The sequence below is a fragment of the Peromyscus californicus genome, unplaced genomic scaffold (assembly GCF_007827085.1).
Source record: "Peromyscus californicus insignis strain IS unplaced genomic scaffold, ASM782708v3 Scaffold_8__1_contigs__length_139910024, whole genome shotgun sequence".
NCBI lineage: Eukaryota > Metazoa > Chordata > Mammalia > Rodentia > Cricetidae > Peromyscus > Peromyscus californicus.
In genome coordinates, this window is record NW_026294606.1 from 9230709 (window position 1) to 9252750 (window position 22042).

A 22042-nucleotide genomic window follows, 5' to 3' on the forward strand; every position below is an offset into this window, starting at 1 on the left:
GACTAGCAATGGGACAAGAGTGGAACTGTGGACAGTGGGGCTTTTGATGGACATCTCTTCTCGGTCCTTATACCTGATTCCAACTTCCCAGTCTTTTCTTGACCCAGGTAAATCCAAGGAATCTGCTTCCAAAAGTGACTTGTCTGGACTGGTGATGGACTCAACTCTGACTAGTAGTCTCTAATGGGAGACTGAGTTTGGAATCAGGTCTCAGTTCTAAAGTTTGGCATCATTGATGACCGTGTATGGTGCTTACACAGAAAATCTGAGGTCCCACGGAACCGTATAGGAAGGATAAAAGCTAGAACTGCTTTGGGTTGCTGCCTCTGGAGCTACCTGCAGAAGAATAGAGAACAGAAGTGGGACTGGAGGCCTTGGCTGGTTTGGGGGTGTGGAGACCGTGCAAGAGCCCAGTTCCCAGGAAAATTACGGCATGACTTGTGTGGAGTCCGGACCAGCCTTTCACCAAGCTTAAGTATTTCCATCTTTGTTCATCCCCCAGTCCAGGAAGGCAGGACAGGAGCACTCCACTTATCGTGGTGAAGAAAGTGGCAACCAGAGCAGTGACGGTGCTGGCCTGGGTCCCTCAGTGTGGTGCTGCAAATAGCAGAATTTGAACCCTCACTCCGAGTCCAGGGCTCTTTGCATCCCACTAAGGAATGCGGTTCTTGAGGGAAAGGAGTAATCAGGGAGAATTTGTGTGTTTTGTTTGTCTGTCTGTTTGTCTGTTTGTCTGTTTGGTGTCCCCTCTAGGATGAGGTGTTCTGGATGAGGTGCAGTTTGGGATGTAGTGAGCCAGAAAGGGCATGGATGTAGCCCAGAACAACGAAGAGAAGCTGTTCCCTTCATGAACTATGGCTGTCTTCCAGGGTGGCTCTTAGCAAACAAGCCATCCTTAAATCTTTTTACGTGTAGGAGTGTTTCGCCTGCATGTGTGTGTCTGTGTACCTAGTGCCCATGGAAGTCAGAAGAGGGTATTGGCTGCCGAGAACTGGAGTTACAAAAGGTTGTGGTGGGTGCTGGGAGTCAAACCTAGGTCCTCAGGAAGAGCAACAAATGCTCTAAAATGACAAGCCACCTCTTCAGCTCCATCCTTAAGTTCTTACACTAGTCCCCGGAAGCCTAAATACATTTTCAGCCATCTTCTGAGAGAGCTCACTGGAGCCAGGCAGCAGAGCACCAGGCGTGGCCTGGGATGTCTGGCCTTTCCATGGCCCACCCTAAAGTTCAGGGTTAGGGAGTCCAGTAGGTTTCCAGGCTCAGAGCTCTGGGAAGACAGTCTCTCTGAGAGGAAGGCCTGAGAACAGGGTTGCGAAGCCTCCAGGGAGGATCGTGCAAGTGGGGACAGCTGCGGCTCAGTCAGGCAGCAGCAGCTGCTGCCTGGGAGACAGGCCAGGGCAAGGCGGGGTGGGCACGGCCCCCACAAGCCCTGAGCCTGAGCTGGCAGATCCAGATCGTGGGAGCAGGCAGTGGCTGGAGGCTTGATTTCAGGTTTTCATGCTGTGTTAACGGTCAGTTTGGTTAATGCTGAGCAGATGGGGGAGGGGGCACCAGCTCCCTAGAGGACAGCTGTGGGCCAAACATGCATATATGCACATGTAGAGGATACAAGGGCCTGCCTTACAGATGGTGCAGTGTGGGTCATCTGCCCATGAACACTCACACCATTGCGTACACAAGGACAGTGGCAGAGGTGCATATCTGCTTCTGGGTCTGCCGTAGCACAGCTGGAGGTGGAGGCCAGCCGAAGGCCTGGCACACAGCCCTCAGTCTGTCACCCAGACAGAACTCCCCGCATGGGGAGTCTTCCCACCCTACGCCCTGCCCCTCAGGGGAGACACCAGGCACACAGATTTATTTCAAAAAATAATTTATAAAATGCCATCTTCCGTGTTTTCCATAGGCTTCTAGTCTCTCAGGGACACCAGAGCTGATGCTCCTTCCACCAAGATCCTGGACAAGCAATGGGGGTGAGGCTTGGGGGCTGGGGTCAAGGAGGTCCATCGGCCTCTAACCTCTAGGTAGTTTGGAGAAGCAGAAAAGTTTGGGACGAAAGCTTTGCAGCCAGGCCTAGCAAGCCCCTGAGATGGAAGCTGAGTGCCAAGGCTCAGGACATGAAGTCCTAACTCTCAGCTTCTCTGAAGGTAAGTCCAAGACAGGGTCAGGACCCAGAGACTAGAGTTGAACTCTGGGTTGGGAGCATGAAGCTAGGGCAGAAGGCCTGAACTGTGAAATGTAGGTCCAAGAGTGGGCCTCCCCAAAGCAGGGCCGGAGATCTGGGACAGCAGTGGCCTCAAGTCAGGGGCCTGGTGCTGCCGACGTCAGATGTTTGGTCAGGTTGCAGCTGAGCTAGGAGGTCCGCGGCCACTGACCTACCAGCCCGTACAACATTGCGCCCCTGCTCACGTCTGCACCCCAGGGAAAGGGAAGGGGCTTGGCTCCAGTGGCAAAGGGTCGTGGCTGAAAACAGAGTCACTGGAGGAGCAGGTGCTGCTGGCATCCCCACTGGAGGGAGAGTAGGGTCCAAAGGTCAGGCGGAGGTCAAGGTACTGTAAAGAACAAAGCTGGTCAGCTTCCAGTCTCTGGGACAGGATGCTTCAGGTTTATGTCTCTGGGCCAAGGGAGCGGGGAGGGGGTGGGGAAGAAGGCCTGGGGCAGGAGTGGGCAGTACCTCTTCAGAGACAGCCAGCAGGACCTTGTCTAGTGCCTCCACCAGCTGCTTAAAGGTCGGCCTCTGAGAGGGCGCTGCATGCCAGCACTCCCTCATCAGCCCGTACCTGGGAATGAGTCAAAGAAGTTTATGTCTAGGGCAAAGCCAGCACTGTGGGCTCCCTGGGCCTGGGATAAGCAGGGCAATTCAGTGAGAGAGCAGACCCAGGGCAACAAGAGCCAGGGAGAGGAAGAGGAGAGCCGGTGAGTCGGGTGCTGCTCTATGGCCAGGGCTAAAGCTTGAGGCCAAAGCCAGGGCAGAGGAGGAGGTCTGGAAAGTGGGGCAAGGGAGGGTGTCCTTACAATTCTGGGGGGCAGGTCGGGGGCCGGTCCATCCTGTGTCCCTCTCGCAGCAGTGAGAACAGTTCTTCCACTGGGATGCCAGGGTATGGGGAGCCCCCAAGGGTGAAGATTTCCCACAGCAGGATCCCAAAGGACCACCTAGAGGCAGAATTGGGGCTCAGGAGGGCCCAGCTTCCTTCCTCTTTGAGGCTGTGGTCGGGGCTATTGCAGTCATGATCCACCCTTGGGGATAGGGAGGGGCACTCTTTTCTTTTGGAGTCTGGTCCCACCCAAGCCCCAGACCTAGTCAGAGGAACTTCTAGGGTCTTGTGACATTGGCAAGTGCCTTGCCCTTTTTGAGGGGAGAGACGAGGACAGCTGATGTCTGAGACCCCAGTTCCCAGACTCACACATCACTCTGGTGTGTGTATACACGGTCAAACAAGGCCTCAGGAGCCATCCACTTGACTGGCAGGCGGCCCTGAGGAAGGAGGTGGGGATGATGGTGTTGAGTTGCATAGGAACTGGACCTTCCATACCAGGCCCAGCCCCACACCACTCCCATGCATCTCTGCCCTGTCCCTCACATTGCTGGTTTTCTTATAGTAGTCAATATGGTGGACACCACGGGCCAGCCCGAAGTCAGCAATCTTCATCACATCGTCCTCTGTCACCAGCACATTTCGGGCAGCCAGGTCTCGGTGGATGCACTAAGAAGAGGGCAGAGACTTGGGTGTCTCAGGACACGTGTCTGGGAGCTCTGCTCATCATTTCACAGTAAGCCCAGGGGCTAGAGTCATTCACCCCCTGAACAGAGGAGAATTGGAATGGGCAAAGGCCTGGGCTGAATCCCCAGCACCAGGAACAAAAGAAAGATGTATATATATGTTCAGAGCCCACACCTGCACCGAGGCTTCATTTGCCTTGCCCGTGGGTTAGAGAATGGGGCCATGCAGTGTTACACACGGGGACATGCAGTGTTAGCTGCATATGTGTGGGAGTGGATAAAGGCTAGAGCAGTGAACAGGCAGAGAAGGAGCAGCTGAGGACACTGAGTGCCCCCAGCATGGCAGTGTGGAGAAGGAGGAGTTAGAGTGGTCCAGAGCACACTACAACTGTCTCTTGTGCACACCTTCCGAGACTCCAGATACTGCATGCCTCGGGCCACCTGGTAGGCACAGGAGACCAGGGCCGGGAAGGAGAGTGGCCCATCACTGCTCCGAGGCCCATCAGGGCTGAGGTCAGGGCCTGGGGGGCGCCGGGCACGGAGGAATTCCCGAAGGTTTCCCTTGGCAGCACATTCCACAATCACATACAGGGGCCCTACAGGGGTAGGCATGGGCCAGGGGGTGGGAAGGCTGACAAGACTGTGTCTTTGCATCCCAACTGCGCGTCTGCAGCCCGGGCCCTGCCCTACCTTCCTGCGTGCAGACACCCAGCAGGTTGATGATGTTCTTGTGCCGTCCAATTTGCTTCATCACCCCCATCTCAGATACCAGGTCCGCCAGATCCTTGTCGGAGGCGTTGTCTGCAAAGGCAACAGCTGGAGTGAGGAAGCTGCGCTTCACCTCTACAAGCACAGCAGACGGTGGGGGTAGGTCAAGGAACACTGGTCCAAGGCTTGGGTGGATCTGAACTGAAATCTGCTGGGCTGTATGCCTCAAAAGAAGCCTTTTAGGGCTAGGGATGTAGCTCAGTTTGTAGAGTGCTTTGCCTAGCAAGAAGTCCTGCATTCAGTCCTCACCACAACATAAAACTAGGCATGGAAGAGCCCACTTCGGATCGTAGCACTTGGTAAATATGAGGCTAACCTGAGCTACATGAGACCAAAACAAAAACAAAAACAAAAAACCCCAACAACCTCAAAACAGCGTGTGAGTGTGTGTGTGTGTGTGTGTGTGTGTGTGTGTGTGTGTGTGTGTGTGTATTTAAAGAAGAGGTCATGAATTTGAAAGGGAGTGGGAAGCATGAGAAGATTTGGAAGGAGGATAGAGTGGGGTAAAAATGATGTAAACACAGTACTCATGTATGAAATTCTCCAAAAAAAAAAATGCTTAAAAATAATTCCAGGCCAGGTTGGTGGTTCACGCCTTTAATCTTCCATGAGTTTGAGACCAGCTTGATCTACATATTGAGCTCTAGGACAGCCAGGACTATATATAGAGCCCCTATCTCAAAAAAGAAAAAGAAATCCTGTTTATTTATTCAAGGCAGTGTTTCTCTTTGTAGCCCTGGCTGTCTCAGAACTAGCTCTGTAGACTAGGCTGGCTTCGAACTCAGAGATTGCCTGCCTCAACCACCTGACTGCTGGGATTAAAGACATGTGTCACTATGCCTGGCCTAAAGCATTCCTTTAATGGTCGGGGGAGATGCTCAGGGGATAAAGTGTTTGCTGCACAGGCATGTGAACCGGGGGTCAGATCTCCAGCACCCACATAAAAGCTGGGTGCAGCAGCGCAGCAGCCTCGGCCCTGACACTCGAGGTACGGGGGTGGAGGCCCTGGTAGCTAGAGGGCCAGCTCAGAGGGCCAGCTCGTGCTGACACTCGAGGTACGGGGGTGGAGGCCCTGGTAGCTAGAGGGCCAGCTCGTGCAGCTGAAACGGCAAGCTCCAGGTTCAGCAAGAGTCTGTGTCTCCAAACCTAAGGTGGTGAGTAATGGAGGAAGACACCTGGTGCTGCACACCTACACCTGTACCCACACACCCATACACCTACACACACACTTCACAGAACCTCTCACAAAGTTGCAAGGATGAAATATGAAAGATCTCTAAAAGCTGACCTTTCTAAGATCAGGTCCATGGAGTGGGAAAGAGGCAGAAGCTCCCAGCAGGAAGGAAGCCATGCTAACTGGTCCTTGGGTGAGGTAACAGTTCCTAAGAAGCGCCCCGAGGTCTTGTTATCTTAGGAGAAGGAGACTTGCGTGACTTCCCTTGAGAAGACAGGGCTAAGGACCAGGGACTAGGCCCCCAAGGCTGACCAGAAGCCTTGGGACAAAGACATAATTCTTATCCCAGACACACATCAATATAAAGAAGCCTGTTTCACAACCACTGCCTCCCAGAAGTGCCAGCTGGCTCCAGCTGTGCAGAGTGGAGGGAGGGGAGGAGGGAGGGAGGGAGCGCTACAGTGGCTGGGCTGTTCTTGTGAAGGTGACTGGGAACAGCAGCAACAGGTTCTAATGGGGGCCAGCAAGACAGCTAGGACCAAATGGTATAATGTTAAACGGCAAGAGATTGAGTAAGCATGATAGGATTTACACAGAACAAAACAATAAGTCAGGTGGTAGTGGCACACGCCTTTGATCCCAGCACTCCAGAGGTAGAGACAGGTGGATCTCTGTGAACTCAAGGCCAGCCTGGGCTACAGAGCTAGTTCCAGGACAGCAAAGGCTACACACACAAAACAAACAAACAGAAAACTGTCTCAAAAAACAACCACCAAAACACAAATAATAAACACACAAAAGAAAACATAAGGAAGCTGACAAGGTGGCCCGAGCACAAGCCTGGTAGCAGAGTTTGGTCCCCGAAAGTGACCCCTCGCCTAAGCTGTTTTCTGACAGCCACATGCACAGGATGGTATGTGCTCACACATGCCCGCACTTACACACATACTACACACAGAAGGCAGCAACAATTGCCTGAAATTCCAGCACTTGGGAGGCAGAGGCAAGTGGATCTCTGTGAGTTCAAGTCCAGCCTGGTCTATACAGGCCAACCAGGACTGTATAGTATGACCCTGTCTAAAAAAAAAATAATAAACTTCTAAAAATAAAAGCAACTGGGCGGTGGTGGCGCACGCCTTTAATCCCAGCACTCGGGAGACAGAGGCAGGTGGATTTCTGTGAGTTCGAGGTCAGTCTGGTCTACAGAGTGAGTTCCAGGACAGGCTCTAAAGCTACAGAGAGAAACCCTGTCTTGAAAAACCAGGAAAAAAATTAAAAAATAAAAGCAAAAGAGATTCCAGTGGACAAATGCTAAGCCACTGCAGGACACTTTGGGGATGTTGCTTGAGGTCTGCGCTTTTTATTTTCCATATCGTTGCAGGTTAGACAAGACATTTAGCCAGTCTTCTTCATATTTTGGGAAAGGGTAAGTTGTCCAGGCTGGACTTGAACTCCAATCTGTATCTTAGGCAGGCCTTGGTTTTACCACCCTATTGTCGTAATTGCCCAAGTACCTGTGATCACAGCTTGTGCCACTAGACCAAGCTTGAACCTGGGACTTGTATTTTTTTTTTTTTTTTTTTTTTTTTTTTGGTTTTTCGAGACAGGGTTTCTCTGTGTAGCTTTGCGCCTTTCCTGGATCTCGCTCTGTAGACCAGGCTGGCCTCGAACTCACAGAGATCCGCCTGGCTCTGCCTCCCGAGTGCTGGGATTAAAGGCGTGCGCCACCACCGCCTGGCAGGACTTGTATTTTTTTTAAGATTTTATTTTATTTTATTTTATTTTTTTTTTTTGGTTTTTCGAGACAGGGTTTCTCTGTGTAGCTTTGCGCCTGTCCTGGAACTCACTTAGTAGCCCAGGCTGGCCTCGAACTCACAGAGATCCGCCTGGCTCTGCCTCCCGAGTGCTGGGATTAAAGGCGTGCGCCACCACCGCCCAGCCAAGATTTTATTTTTACTCGTGTGTGTGTGTGTGTGTGTGTGTGTGTGTGTGTGTGTGTGTGTGCCATGTGTGTGGGGTGCCTTCAGAGGCCAGAGAGGATGTCCGAATCCCTGGAGCTGGAGTTACAGGTGGTTTTGAGTTGCCTGATGTGGGTGCTGGGAATTGAACTTGAGCCCTCTGCAAGAGCAGCAAGCACTCTGAATGGTTAAGCCCTCTCTCCAGCCCTGAGACTGGGACTTTTAAACAGAGAGCTATTCTATACTAAGGTACAGACTTGGAATGGGAGGACTATGTGCTGATGGTGTATAGTTTAGTGGTTTAGATGAGGATGAGGCAGAAGGCATGGGTGAATGACAGAGCTATGAGGCCAGAGCCCCAGTCACCACAAATGTGGTAAGGATCATTACCCAGTGGTTAAAATTTACCGAGCTAGCCAGGATGAGATAGGATCACTATGAGCTCTAGGCTAGGCTAGATTGCAGAGTGACTTCCAGGTCAGCCCAGGCTAGAGTGTGACCCAGCGTTAAGCGAACCAATTCCACACCCTGCATCAAGAATTTACTAAGTCCTGTGTCCTAGACATGTCCTATGAACTTCAGCCTGAGAGGCAAGGGACTATTATTCATCCCTATAGAGAGACAAGGAGAAACTGAGGCTCAGAAGTCACTTGCCGGGGCCAGCAGTGGAGTTGGTCCCAGCATGGCCTGCCCAGGTTGCCACGTACCTTTCAGCATCTTCACTGCCACGGTGCTGGTTTGGTCAGGCTGGGAGGGGTCCATGCCAAAGGCTTCTGCACGAACCACTTGCCCGAAGCAGCCCTCACCCAGGGGCTTTCCGAGCACCAGCCTGAAGATCAAAAAGGCCCATGCCTCAGATCTGTGGGTACCACTTTTGAGCTGGCATCCCCATCCTTACCCTGTTCAGTGTACCTGTCCCGGGGGAACTCCCAAAGTGGGTCCAGAGGTAGGTCTAGGCTCACAAGGCCCGTGAGCAAGGGAGGGCCGCTGGAGGACAGCCGGACACCTCGCACCAGGGACAAGCTTGATTTGCCAGAGGACCCCGACTCCAAAGAGAACTGCAAAGTGGGAGATTCGTTCTGCCTGCTGGAGTCAGGCTGAGAGCCATTCAGGGCAGAGGCAGGGGCGGGGGCACAGGCACGTTACCTGTCGGGCCAAAGGGAAACGGGACAACTTTTGTACGGTGACAGGCTGGCGGGAGCGGTGGCTGTGAGTTGCTTGTCGGTGATACACCCCGGCCAGCAGCAGGAGCACAGCCAAAGCCAGGGAGCCCGATATGTACAGGATGATGTCTGTGTATCTGGCCTCAGATGTTGCTGTTGTCCACGTGGGGTCCTCCTCTGCTCTCATCATTAGGAGAACACAGACAGAGAAGCTGAGTAGTCGGTGTTTGGAATGACCATCCCTCTCACCCCAGCTTAGGCCCCCACAGCTGCCAACACATACAGGGACACATACACCGAAAGAGTCACAGTTACGCAAAGTCTTATGTCCCTGAGGGTCACATGGATAGTCACGTAAAATCAAACACATATCCCTGCTGAAGTCAGTGAGAAAGCATTTGTCTAACATGCACAATGTCCCAAACAAGTAAATATTGTACCTCCCACAGGCCAAGGAAACTGCCTACCCAACAGGCTATAGCCCACAACAGACCAGAGAGGATGCCTGTACTTGTCCTAGGCCCCTCAGGGGCTCACCTGGTAGCACCGTGAGCCATGCTGACTGGTAGGAAAGGCCGATAGAGTTGCCTGCCAGGCAGGTGTACTCCCCTGCATCCTCAGCTGACACATTCCTCAGGTACAGGACCTCTACCTCTGAGCTATTGATGTCTGTTGTCTGAAGTAGTGGACACACTGGGTCACGGGAGGGTCTGGGGCCACACTGTAGCTGGGAGGGTGGTTGGGGACCATCCCACCCCAGTGGGAAAAGGGTGGGGCCCAGGCAGAAGCCGAACCTTTAGGACTTGTACGTAGGGGAAGCCATCAGCGCCGAAGCTGCTGCCGTTGATAACGATGTGCTTCAACCACTGGATGTGGGGCTGGGCGTCGCTATACACCTTGCACAGCAGCTCCACATTGCTGCCAACCACAGCTGTGGTGTTGGCTGGGAGCCCCGCCTGCAGGATGGGCCGGTGCGGGGACCGCTCTGGGGGCCAGGCCAGGCCGTCAACCCTGACCAGTGGCAGCCACGAAACCATCCAGTCTACCTGCTCCCAGCCACCCTCCCAGTTCAAGGAAAGGACCTCTGGACAGGCAGCTCAGATCTTGTCCATCTTCTGTTTACCCTCCTGCAACTTTTTATGGCTCTACTGCCTTTAGGTCCAGGGCAGCTTCTCAGATTCACATTCAAAACTTCCACAGCCTGCCCCTCACCCCCATAAATGCTGCACCCGTGGCATATACCTGCCATTAATGCATTACTTTCTTAAGAACTGAATTCGGCTTGTGCAGACTTCCGCTCCTTCAGTCCACAGGCTGCTTTGCTTCCTGCTGATCCTTGAAGCTATCTGACTCATCTAAAATTAACTCTATCTTGCCTCCAGGACAAGACAAGATAACCACCCTGGGGGCAAGATGGAGCCCAAGATAAGTTAAATCGTTTGTCCTACCCCGCAGTCCATCCACTCACCCAGCACGTCCAACAGATAGTTGAAGCGAATGCTGCCCAGAGAGTTCTCCACAAGGCACGTGTATGTGCCACGGTCTGAGGGCACCACACTTTCCATCACCAGGCTCCAGTGTTGGTGGCGCAGCTGGAAGTAGAGGGAGTGTCCACAGGAGACCACCAACTCAGGAAAGCCAGAGCAGGGGGAGGATAGAATCTGCCCATGAGGCTCTTCTCAATCTCCCTAGACCCTGAGAGGATCAGGCTAAGGCCAGAGATCCCTAGACAGAGAAGAAGGCTGTAAGAAGTGCCTTAATGGGGCTGGAGGGATTGTTCAGTAGTCAAGAACACTGGCTGCTCTTGCAGAGGTCCCAGATTTGATTCCCAGCACCCACATGGTGGCTCACAACCATCTCTAAGTCCAGTTCCAGGGGATCTGACACTCTTGTCTAACTTCTGCAGGACATTCATATGCATAAAATAAATAAATCCCCAAAAAATAAGTGTCTGAAGGCCAGGCATGGTGGTTCACACCTTTAATCCCAGTACTTGGAAGGCAAAAGCAGGAGGATGTGAGTTCAAGGCCCGTCTGGTCTACAAAGTGAATTCCAAGCCAGTCAAGACTACACAGTGAGACCACGTCTCAAACAAACAACAACAACAACAACAACAACAAAACATCATTTGAACCCTAGTTAAAGTCTTGGGTTTTAGCTGTACCCTACCTAGGTGTGCTTCCTTGTGCTAGACCAGTGGTTCTTAACCTTCCCAATGCTGTGACCCCCAATACAGTTCCTCATGTCGTGAAGACCCGCAGCCATAAATTATTGTCATTGCACTTCATAACTGTAATTTTGATAATGTTATGAATTGTAATGCAAATATCTGATATACAGGGTATCTGATATGCGAACCCTGTGAAAAGGTCGTGACCCACAAGTTGAGAACCATCATGCTAGTCTTTGCTCACTCTGAGTCTGAGGCTCCTCTTTACAGCATAGAGAACAGCCTGTAAGTATAAAGCCTATGGCGCCTCAGTCACTCTTCCTTCCCACTTTACAGGAGATGCTACTCAGGAGCCTGGGGTTGGAGACTAATCTGAACTCTACAGTAAAACCCTGTCTCAAAAACAGCATCATCACCCCAGGTGAGGTGGTGCATGCCGTTAGTCCCAGCACCTGGAAGGCAGAGGCAAGCAGATCTTTGTGAGTTTGACGCCAGCCTGGTCTACATAGTGAGTTCCAGGGCAGGTAGGGCTACATAGAGAGACCCTGTCTCAAAACAAAACAAAAACAAAACCAGCATCATCAGGGCTGGAGAGATGGCTCAGTGGTTAGGAGCACTTGCTGCTCTTCTGGAGGACCTGAGTTTGGTCCCCAGCACCCGGTCCAGGCAGCTCACAGTTGCCTAGATAATTCTAGCTCCCAGGCATCCGATGCCCTCTTGTAGTCTCTGTGGGCACCAACGCACATGGTATTTACTCACACATAAATAAAAATAATAAAAATCAATCTTTAAGGCCCCTTCCCCATAAACATCATCATCGACAATGAGAACTCCACCAGAACACAAAAGGACTTAGTTGCTGCTAAGGCTGAGAGGGAAAAATTTGTGAGTGGCAGATTGGGAACCTGAGTCAGAGCTGTCCATTGTCTGGGGGCTCTGTGATTACCTTCCTCATTAGATATATTGATCTATGTGAGGGCTATATGGGAAAAATGAGAATGGAGGAGCAGATGGACTTGGAAATGGAGACTCACCCGAATGCCTCCAATCCGATTCTCCCCGTGGAAGACCTGTCCATCCTTGAGCCAGTGGATAGTGGGCATGGGGTTGCCTGCAGCTGGACAGCGGAATTTGACAGTGTTCCCAGCAGGCACTGCATGCAGTTTCTTCTCCATGCGTTGGGGGTGTGTCCAGTAGGGTGCTAGAGGGAGAACCCCTAATTAGGAGCCCTAAGGTGACTTTGGCTCCCACACAGGTCTCTTCTCAGTGGTCAGATAAGTAGTGGGGGGAGTCCTTGAGAAGACATACCAACCTTGCTGGGGGTAAACATGCACACTTGAGGAGCCATTGAAGGTCTTAGGGTCCTCATCGTTATTGATGGAGGTTAAGGAATCTATTCAGGGACAAAGGAAGGCATCTGAAGTCCAAGAGAGAGGGTTTCTTTCCCAAGGCACCCTTAAACTCCCTCTCAGAACCTCTTACCATTCATAATCAAGGTAAGATTGTGTAAGACGGTCATGGAACCGCGTGCCAGGCAGAGGTATTGGCCAGCATCCTCAGGGAGGAAGCCGGCGATCTCCAGGCGGCCCCTCCAGCCCCGTACTCGTCCAGCAGATGCTAGACGTCTGCCCTCCTTGTACCAATGACCACCACGCTCATTCCGCCTGCAGCACTGTCGAACAGGCTGCCCCAGGGCCACAGTCAGCACCTGCTCCTGCTGGTCCAGGGTCGGGGCTAGGCAGGGCTCTGAGGGCAGATGGGAGAAGTCAGTGACACTCATAGCTCCATCCGAGGAACCCCCCCCCCACAAACATACAGAGAACATGCCACACACGTGGAACCAAAGATCCTGTGACACATGCTGTTTCCACACACATGACTACATGCTACAAATGCTTTGCATAGGACCAATGCCACACTTTTTCTGGGAGTCGTCACACACACACACTTGGCACACATGCTAAACATGCTACTGCCCCAAATACACACACATACACACACAAGGTACATGCTATAGGTGCCATACAGGACACATGCCACACTTCTGAGGCACACTATACTGGGTACACACATCACACATGCTGCTTGGACCTCCCAACCAACACACCCAGTGCACAGAACCACACACATATACATACAGCCAAGGGGCTCACCGCTGGCTCTGCAGCCTAGCCCAGGCTCTGTGCCCTCAAGGCTAATTCTTTCTTGTAGAAATACAGATAGGAGGGTGCTGCTAAGAGCCAGAGAGTGAATCTCAATGCTCGAGCCCCACCCTGCCGCCACCTTCTTGGGGTCAGGGCTCGGATCCCTCCAGCTTTGCTCAGCCAGAAGCCCCTTCCCTGCCACCCTCTCCCACCTTAGAGGCCATACCCAGCTCCATTTCCTCAGAGGCCTCAAGGAACAAGGCTGGTGTCCCCAGAAGGACGCTCAATAGGACTAACAGCGGCCACATTTCCTCCCAGCTGTTCTCAGGACCCAGGCCAGACTTTCCACTGACCACCTTCCTGAAACAGGGGGAAAGAGTTCCTGTTACATTCGCTCTTTTTTCTGGGGATGCAGATGGAAAGCAGTCGGCAGCCTCATCCAAACCCCAGTCAGACGGTAGTAGAGCCAAGGCTGAAACCAGGACTGCTGCTGCCAGTGCCCAAGGCCTCCCCACAGGAGGTTCTGCAGGGGGGGGGGTGCTGGACTTCCTGCTTGCCTTGGGTCCTACTGAGACCCTGGCATGTCTTCACAGAAAGAGCAGTTTTAAGATTCCTTTCTGGGAAGGAAGCAGAGATGGTGACATATCTTTTGCTCACTCTCAGTACACATTATTTATTTTTTGCTGAATAAATGGATTCATTGCTGAAGAGTTAAAGAAGAAAAGTGAAATCTAATCCAAGGCCAGCCTTCAGCATCTGGACACTGTCTAACAGGACCCCACTCTTTAGCATTACTGACATTTCCATGTCCAGCTTGGAATCCTTCCAGCGGCTGGGTGCTCTCCTTTAACAAGGCACTGTCCAAATTAAGGACACTCTTCCTCGTTCTGAGCCAGAAATGCATACTGGGGACACCAGTTGGTTTGTACCCTCCCAACTTCATCTTAGACAATGTAGGAGCTTGTTTGGTTTTGCTTATTGTTTTTGCAGAGTTGGGGATTAAACCCAAGACCTCCTTGCTAAGCAAACACTGCCACTGAGCTGAATTCATGTTTAGCTGGTTTTGTAAATAACACAGATTTTACATGTCTGGTAGTGACAAACCCAAATCCTGATTCTCGACAAGTCCTGTCTTTGTCCCTTTATGGACCATTGTCATCAAAGGGTTGCTTCAGCGATAAAAGAGACAAGCACAGAGGGATGGCACACACAGGGTGAGGGTGGGATACGCTCCCCAGCCCCACACTGACTGCTCACTTGGCACCCTTTGCCGGCCTTAGCCGCCAGTCATTCTCTGCTTCCAAACGGTTGCCATTAAGTATGATGCACACATTCACCACATCTAGTAACCCTTGTCCAAGTGGAGGACCTCTGTTTCCCAAAAGGAAGACCCAGAGCTAAGCCTTAACTTGAGTGGGGACCATTGTAGTCCCAGGGACATACAGTCTTGCTACCTAGTCCTGGTGGCAGGTCTGTTATCTGTCCAGGTGGCACTGGCATCTTTGGATCAGTATTCTTTTTCTCCAGGACCTTGCTCATGTTGGGCAAATGCTCCACTACAGAGCTACATTCCTAACCCCAGAGCATGCTTTTTAAGTATGGAAAGCTTTGTGAGTTTGGTTTTTTGTTTGTTGGTTTTGGTTTTGGTTTTTCAAGACAGGGTTTCTCTGGATAACCCTGGCTGTCCTGGAACTCATTTTGTAGATCAGGCTGGACTCAAACTCAGAGATCCACCTGCCTCTGCCTCAAGTGCTGGGATTAAAGGCGTGCGCCACCACCGCCTGGCTGCTTTGTGAATTTGTATCAGTGCAACTTTAGTGTATGTACGGTCAAAGAAAACAGCATGATTCTTAAAAGTTGCATTCCATATTTTAACAAACTGGGAACGCTGCCCATTAAACCCTCTCTCCTCAGCCCGCTGCCCCCTACAGTCAGCCCATTTAACCACCTCAATCATTCTTCAATGTATCCCCTTCCCCTGCCTTTACTTAGGCCAGGTCCTGGTCAAGTTTTGCTTGGAATCTTGACAACTGTTAGTCCTTAACCTTCTACCTTCCAGCGGGTTTGTTTGAGCCATTCACACTATGACCCAGTTTACAGGCTCTTGAGGGTTAACTGCAGGCCATCGCTTTCTTTTTTCTTCCTTCTTCTTTTTTCTTATTCTGAGACAAGGTCTTACCAAAGTTGATCAGGCAGGCTGGCTTTGAAACTCTGTAAACCAAACAGGCCTTCAAACTGTGAGCCTCCTTCCTGCCTCAGCCCGGCTAGTGTCGGTTAAAGCCCATGTGCCAAGCCCAGCTTTTCTAGGCCTCATTTTAAATGCCGGTGTCAATCTTGTTAGTCCCACTGTCTGTCCCTTTAGTTTCTTTAGGAGATTCTAAAGTCCAGCACATTTGTTTTCTTGCCTGTACCATCGTGCCCCTCTTGTCTTAGAACCTTGACCTTTCCCTCTCCTCAGTTTGGTCAGCCCATCTGCAAAAGACTCCTACCACACCCTGCGAAGCAGAGAGGGTCTCTCTAGCGCCCCAAGGGGTGGACAGGTCCAGGGAGGGTTTATTCCCATTCCCAGGCTGCCTTGAACTCACAACCACAGAGTCCTTGTTCTGGTCACCGCGGCTGGCCGCTGAAGATCACCAACAATTGGGACCAGAGACTGTCATCAGATAGCATTGAGTTCTCCACCCTCCCGCACTCACACGATGGGGAGCTCTGGGCAAGTGACTGCTCCTCTCCCAACGCTGGTTTCCTCATCTTTATGTCCAGCACACTGCCGGGTACCGGCCCAAGGATGACAGCGCTCTGACTTTAGTGGCCCCACTCCGTCACCCTCGGACAGAGGTGCAAGTCATCGGTCCTCATTTAGCTGCATAGACAGCTGGCCCATCGCCCCCGCCCGGTGGGCAATAAGTAACTAGAACGGTGACCAGGGTGCTCTTTGAACGGAGGGGGACAAAAGGCCCTGTGTGCGCTGCGGGTTACTGATTTACCGCCCCCTCCACCCAACTACTCCCGCCGGGCGGGCGCCAAGGTCCCCGGGGCTGGAGGGGACAGCTCCGGAGCTCTGCAGCCGCTCTCCCCCTGGCGTCCGGGAGCGCAGTGTGGGGCCCGGCTCACCCAGAGCTAGACTCGGCTCCCATTGCAGGGGGCCCGGCTCACCTGGCTCCTCCGCCGCCTGCTTCCCGCGCCCACGGGTCACGATCCCGGCGGGGTTGGCACGCTCAGCCGCCGGGAGCTCCTCCGCCCCGGCCGAAGAGCCAGGAATGTCCAGGCAACTGCAGCGTGGCGGGGGGCTGCCCACCGCCTGCCACGCCCACCCCTGGCTCCGCCCCTCTTGGACCAGTTCTATCCTGAGGGGCGTGGTCCGAGACCGTGCGAATGTCAACCCTGCACCCTAGTCCAGGAGCTCCGGGTGGGACAGGATCGCCCCGGCTCTGCTCTGATTCGGCATCTTTTGCTCCAGGGCTCCTAGCTCAACCTCCAAGGTCTAACGTGCACCTGCTCTACCCTTTGCTCTTCATCAATCTGGAACTCACCAGGCTCCTCTTGTTTTCCGTGCAATCGCAGTACATCAGATAGAGCGATGTCTTGTTCATTGGCTGAGCGACCTTCAGAGAGTATTTAAAATACGTATCCAAGCCGGGCGATGGTGGCACGCACCTTTTATCCCAGCACTTGGAAGGCAGAGGCAGGTGGATCTCTGAGTTCGAGGCCAGCCTGGTCTACAAGAGAGAGGACAGTCAGGGCTACACAGAGAAACCCTGCCTCAGTAAGTAAGTCAGTTAGTAAATAAATAAATAAATAATAAAAAATAAACAAAATACATATGGGGCCAGTCCTGGTCATCTCAGCTACTCAGAGGTTGAGGCGGGATGACTGCCTAGGCTACTTAACCACACCCTGTTTGAAAATAAAATGAAAAACAGCCGGGCGCTGGAATTGCAGTGGTCGAGCATCTGCCAGAGCATTTGCTGTGAGTGAGGCTCCAGGTTCCAACTCCAACGTGATAAACAAACAAATGGTGGAACTATCTTCAAAATATGATCTAGTTCTTTACTCTATGTGCATCGATGTGTTACCTGCATGTATGTCTGTATGAAGGTGTCTGGCCCCCTGGAACTGGAGTTACAGACAGTCGTGAGCTGCCATGTGGGTGCTGGGAACTGAACCCCAGTCCTCTGGAAGAGCGGCCAGTGCTCTTAACCGTTGAGCCATCTCTCCAGCCCCTCTCCCTTTTTTGAACTTTCATTTTAAACTTTAATTTTTAAAAAGTTTTACTATTTACGTTACATTATGTGTATGACCATTTTGCCTGCACGCATGTCTAACTGCCTGCAGACACAGAAGAGGTTCGATTCCCTAGAACCGGAGTTACAGACTGGACCCTCTGAAAGAGTAGCCTGGGTTTTAATCAGGGAACTATTTCTCAGGCCCTTCAACTTTAATGTTCCATTTGTGTCTGGTCTTTTGAAACAGGATCTGGTTATGTAGTCCTGGCTGGTGTGACACTCTTCTGTGAAGACCAGGTTGTCCTCCATCATGCAATGATCTTCCTGCCTTTGCTACTAGACCGTTGCAATTACAGGTGTGCCTATGACTTTGGGACTCTGAATTCATCTGATTGCAGAAACTACATGGGGCCAGGCCTGGTTTGTACTTGGGTGGGAGATTATGGATGAGAGCCAGGCCCCCAGTGAATTTTCAAGTAATTTCTCATATCTTTTATGCGGATAGTTTTGGCATGGCATGGTGGTCTGGTCCACATGTACAGACCTCACTCACTTTTTTTTGTTGATCCTAGGTCTCAGTTCACTGCCCCAGAAGAGCCTTGTGAACTTATCAAGTTTCCTTTTTTAGAATGAAGAAAGAAATGGGCCTCAAGTTTCAGTACTATTACTCCTGGCCCGGTCCTCATTTTCCCCTGAGTAAATCAGTAAATGATAGTGTGGTCCTTAAGAGACTTGCAAAAGGGGGATTCATATGTTCCTATATGACCTATGGTCTCTTAGAATCATTATTTCTTCAGCACACTTTCTAGATTGTAACTGAATAGTTATTGTGTAAGCTTTTGGGAAATGTTAAACTCCTGGGCAGTAAGAACTGAAACTGCAGACCTCACCTTTGTATCTCAAGTGTCTGGCACACAGTAGGTGTCTTCAGAGAGCTTCATCCCCACCTGGCCCAGGTATGTCCCATCTTCAGTTCTTCTGTCAAGCATGTGGACTGTGGCTAAACCAGGAAGCCAACCAGACCATGTCTCACCTGAAGTCCCAGGATTCTGCTTCTCCAAAGCTCTTTGGAAGAAAACACAACTCAGGTCACCTGCTCAGCTCCTGGTTAGCGCCCCCAGGGGTGAGATCCTGCCTGTAAAGGAGCAGCTGCCTTTCCTTAAATTAAAAAGAAAAGAAAAGAAAAGAAAAAAATCGATTTGCTGTTGTGGGGTGTGTGTGTGTGTGTGTGTGTGTGTGTGTGTGTGTGTGTGTGTGTGTATGTGTGTGTGTGTGTCATTATCAACCATTCAATGTGAGTTATTTTATTTTTAAATTTAATTACTTTGTGTGTGTGTGTTTTGTGCGCATGTATGGCTATGCACCACATGCGTGCAATGCCCTGGAGGCCAGAAAAAGATGTTGGATCCCTTAAAACTGGAGTTATGAATGGTTGTGAGTCACCATAGGGTGCTGGGAATTGAACCTGGGTCTTCTGCATGAACAAGTGCCCTTAACCACTGTGCCATCTCTCCAGCCTCAAATTTTAATCGTATTTGATTTTATCTTGGGAATCATACCCGGGAACTTGTGGGTTCTTGGCATGTCCGAAGCCACCTAGCTGCTCCCAGTCCAGCCTTTTCGTATTGTTATTCAGATCAGACTATCTCTTTTCACTTTCACTCTCAAAAAGAGTGGTATTTCTTTGTGTAACTAAAAGTTTGTTTGCTTCTCTCTCTCTCTCTCTCTCTCTCTCTCTCTCTCTCTCTCTCTCTCTCTCTCTCTCTCTCTCTCTCTCTGTTGTGTGTATTTGAGACAGTCTTACTGCGCAGTTCTGACTAACCTTGAACTCATACTAGCACACTGAGCAACATTTTGACAACATTGTTTCTTTACTTTTCCCTTTCTATTCTCTAACAAAAAGAATTGTCTCTTCCCAAAGATAAATCAGAAAATCACTAGTTACCATTGTTTTTGAAAGCAGCTTATCCTAACCAGGAAGTGGTGACTCATGCCTGGAATCTCAGCTCTCCAGAGGCTGAGGTAGGAGGATCCTGGGTTTGAGGGGCCAACCTTGGCTATTTAGTGAGTTCCAGAACAGCTAGACCTATGGAGTGATAACCTGTCTCAAGAAAAACTCAAACATACATACACATATGGGGTGGGGTTGAGGGAGAAAAAGAAAAGAAAAAGTTTATGAGGATTCCCATCCAGAATCTAGCCCCTCAGCATTGCCCAGGAGGAAGGAGGTTTCTAGCCTGGGGCCTGCCTTGAAGAGAGATGGCCTTGGAACTTCAGGTCCTTCCTTCCCCTGGCCCTCTGAGGACTCTCCTTATTAAATACAGTCTTGGGGGTCAGTCCATGGTGAGCTGACAGCAGAAGCTAGATCCTACAGCACAGATTTCATTCCAGTTCTGGGGTGTTTCCCAGGTTCTCTTGAGCCCAGTGCTAATTAACTAGAAGTTTCTATAGACAGTTCCTGTAACCCCACTGTCTCCCAAGATCCCCAAGACCCTCAGATTGCTCCCCCTGACCCCCACCCCGTTTCCAAGAATATATTCTCTAAATCTCAAGTCTCTTGGCTGAACTCTTTCCTGCGTTCACAACCTTGACTCCCACAGGGTCATCATTCACTCACACAGTCAACTGGTAAGTATTTTATTAAGGGTTTGCTGTGTGGTGTGCCCTGTTCTACAGGGTCCAACACACTTCTGCCACATCCTTCACTTCCCACGTGCACTATTCTCTTTCGTTTTTTAATACGTTCTTCCTGCCCTCCTTCCCTCTCCCCTCCTTCCCTCCCTCCTTCCCTCCCTTCCCTTCCTTTTTGTGCTGGGAGGTGTGCACCACCACACCCTGATTTCATGAACTATTTTAAATTCCATGGGTAAGGCAGTAAAGCAGACTCCACCTCTAGGCAGATAAGTAAGATTACTGGAGGAAAGGAAAGAGACAAGAGAGAGGGTAGGAGGGCTTCATTCTCTTGTTTTTGTTACCTTTGTGTGTGTGAATGTGACTGTGTGTGTGAAAGTGTGTGTGCGTGCGCGCGTGCGTGTGCGCGCGCGTGCGCATAACAGTCTGGCTATATAGCCCTAGCTTTCACTATGTGGATCAGGCTGGCCTTGAATTTTCAGCAATTTTCCTACCTTATCCTCCCAAGTACTTCAATCATAGGTGGGGCCACTACACTGGCTTCTAGGCTCCCAGTATTTCCTAGAAAGCAGAGACTCACTAGAAGGAGCATGGACAGGACGGAGACCAGGGATGTGGGGGCTGGGCAGGTGCTCCTCTTCCTCCCTTTTAGTCCAGTACTGATGAGGCACCCATGGCATGCCAAGCTATAAGTAGAAGTTTACAGATACTGTATTCCTGGAATGCCAGGCAGGGGAAGGAGGGTCTCTGGAGGCCAGTCCTCATCTACCCCCACCTGCCTGGGGGTAGAGCTGTTGGGGGAGAGGGCAGAGGCTGCCTGGTGCCGGTGATATTGCTCTTGGCAGTCAGCCTGGCTCAGGAAACACTGAGCTGTGTGTGGAGGGGCTGCCACTGAGCCAGCCTAACCCCTGTCCAGGCCCCACGCCAGCTCAAACCTGGCCCTAGTTCTGATCCCATCCTCTGACCCAGGCCTCATCTTTCTTCTTTGCTTCATTTCTTTCTTTTAAAACAATTTTTATTTTGAGAGAGTTTTAAAATATAGCAACATGTTATATTAAGATGTTTTAGTCAACCACAGACCACACATTCGATGGTGGTCCCATAAGATTACAGTGGAGAGAAAATTCCAACAGCTAGTACTTTACTGCACCTTTACTGTGCTTTGATATGTTTGGATACACAAACACCATTGTGTTAAAATTGTCTACAGTATTCAGTACAGTAATATGCTGTAAGAGTTGTAGCCTAGGAGCAGTAGGCTATGAGATATATATAATTCGTTCAAGATGTTTGCACAATAATGAATAATAAGTCATGTTCTCAGACCACATCCCTGTGAGTAATTGATACACGACAGAAAGACTGCACAGGGCAGGGCTGGAGATAGCTCGGGGGCTGAGAGTACTGCTTGCTCTTGAAGAGGAGCAGGAGCAGACCCCAGCACCCACACGGCGACTAGTAGTTCTCTTCTGGATTCCAAGGGCACTGCAGGCATGTGGTGCACAGACATACATGTAGGCAAAACACCCCTACCTTACACATTAAAAACAAGCACACATGGTAACCATAGATATAACCAATGCTCAGAATTGATGGGTTGTTATTACTTTATGATTTTTTTCCAGTCTCTTTTTGTTGTTGTTGTTTGTCTACTTTGGGGACAGGGTCTCACTATGAGGGCCTGGTTATCCTAGAATTTGCTATGTGAATCTGGATGGCCTGGAACTTGCAGCAATCCTCCTGCCTCTGCCTCTCAAATACTGAGATTGCAGACATGTACCATTGACCCTAGTTTCCAAGCTCTTTTGTTTTGAGATTTATTTTTTATTTTAAAAGTAGGTGTATATGTGTGTGTCTGTGTGTTGGAATGTGCATGTGTGAGAGCAAGAGTCCACAGAGTTTAGAAGAGGGTGTCAGATCCCCTGGAACTGGAGTCGGGCAGTTTTGAGTGCTGGGAACTAAACTCAGGTCTTCTGCAAGAACAACGTGTGTTCTTAACTGCTAAGCCATCCTCTCTCGCCCCCTCCAGACTCTTTTATTATTTTAAGACTATTTTGAGTATTTTTGTGTGTGCATGTGCATGTTTGCAG

The 22042-nt window shown here is 50.8% G+C and overlaps 1 protein-coding gene across 4 annotated transcripts in view; it reads right to left on the reverse strand.

Moving 5' to 3' along the window:
* Positions 1-1853: 1853 nt before the first annotated feature.
* Fgfr4 (fibroblast growth factor receptor 4) overlaps positions 1854-22042 on the reverse strand; it is a 29261-nt gene continuing 9072 nt past the window's right edge. The window contains exons 2-20 of one of the 4 annotated variants that reach the window (XM_052727763.1): positions 18415-18479; positions 16252-18321; positions 13322-13455; positions 12434-12697; positions 12264-12344; positions 11986-12152; positions 10250-10373; positions 9576-9766; positions 9319-9457; positions 8765-8958; positions 8531-8676; positions 8326-8447; positions 4409-4519; positions 4124-4314; positions 3579-3701; positions 3402-3472; positions 3013-3150; positions 2672-2777; positions 1854-2549 (exon numbers count right to left, since the gene is read on the reverse strand). In XM_052727763.1, the coding sequence (XP_052583723.1) occupies positions 2403-2549; positions 2672-2777; positions 3013-3150; positions 3402-3472; positions 3579-3701; positions 4124-4314; positions 4409-4519; positions 8326-8447; positions 8531-8676; positions 8765-8958; positions 9319-9457; positions 9576-9766; positions 10250-10373; positions 11986-12152; positions 12264-12344; positions 12434-12697; positions 13322-13403 (2397 nt within the window). In that variant the 5' untranslated portion in view covers positions 13404-13455; positions 16252-18321; positions 18415-18479 and the 3' untranslated portion in view covers positions 1854-2402. Of the gene's footprint in view, positions 2550-2671; positions 2778-3012; positions 3151-3401; positions 3473-3578; positions 3702-4123; positions 4315-4408; positions 4520-8325; positions 8448-8530; positions 8680-8764; positions 8959-9318; positions 9458-9575; positions 9767-10249; positions 10374-11985; positions 12153-12259; positions 12345-12433; positions 12698-13321; positions 18480-22042 lie in introns of those variants that run through there. The other 3 variants (XM_052727762.1, XM_052727765.1, XM_052727764.1) reach the window with 3 other exon arrangements.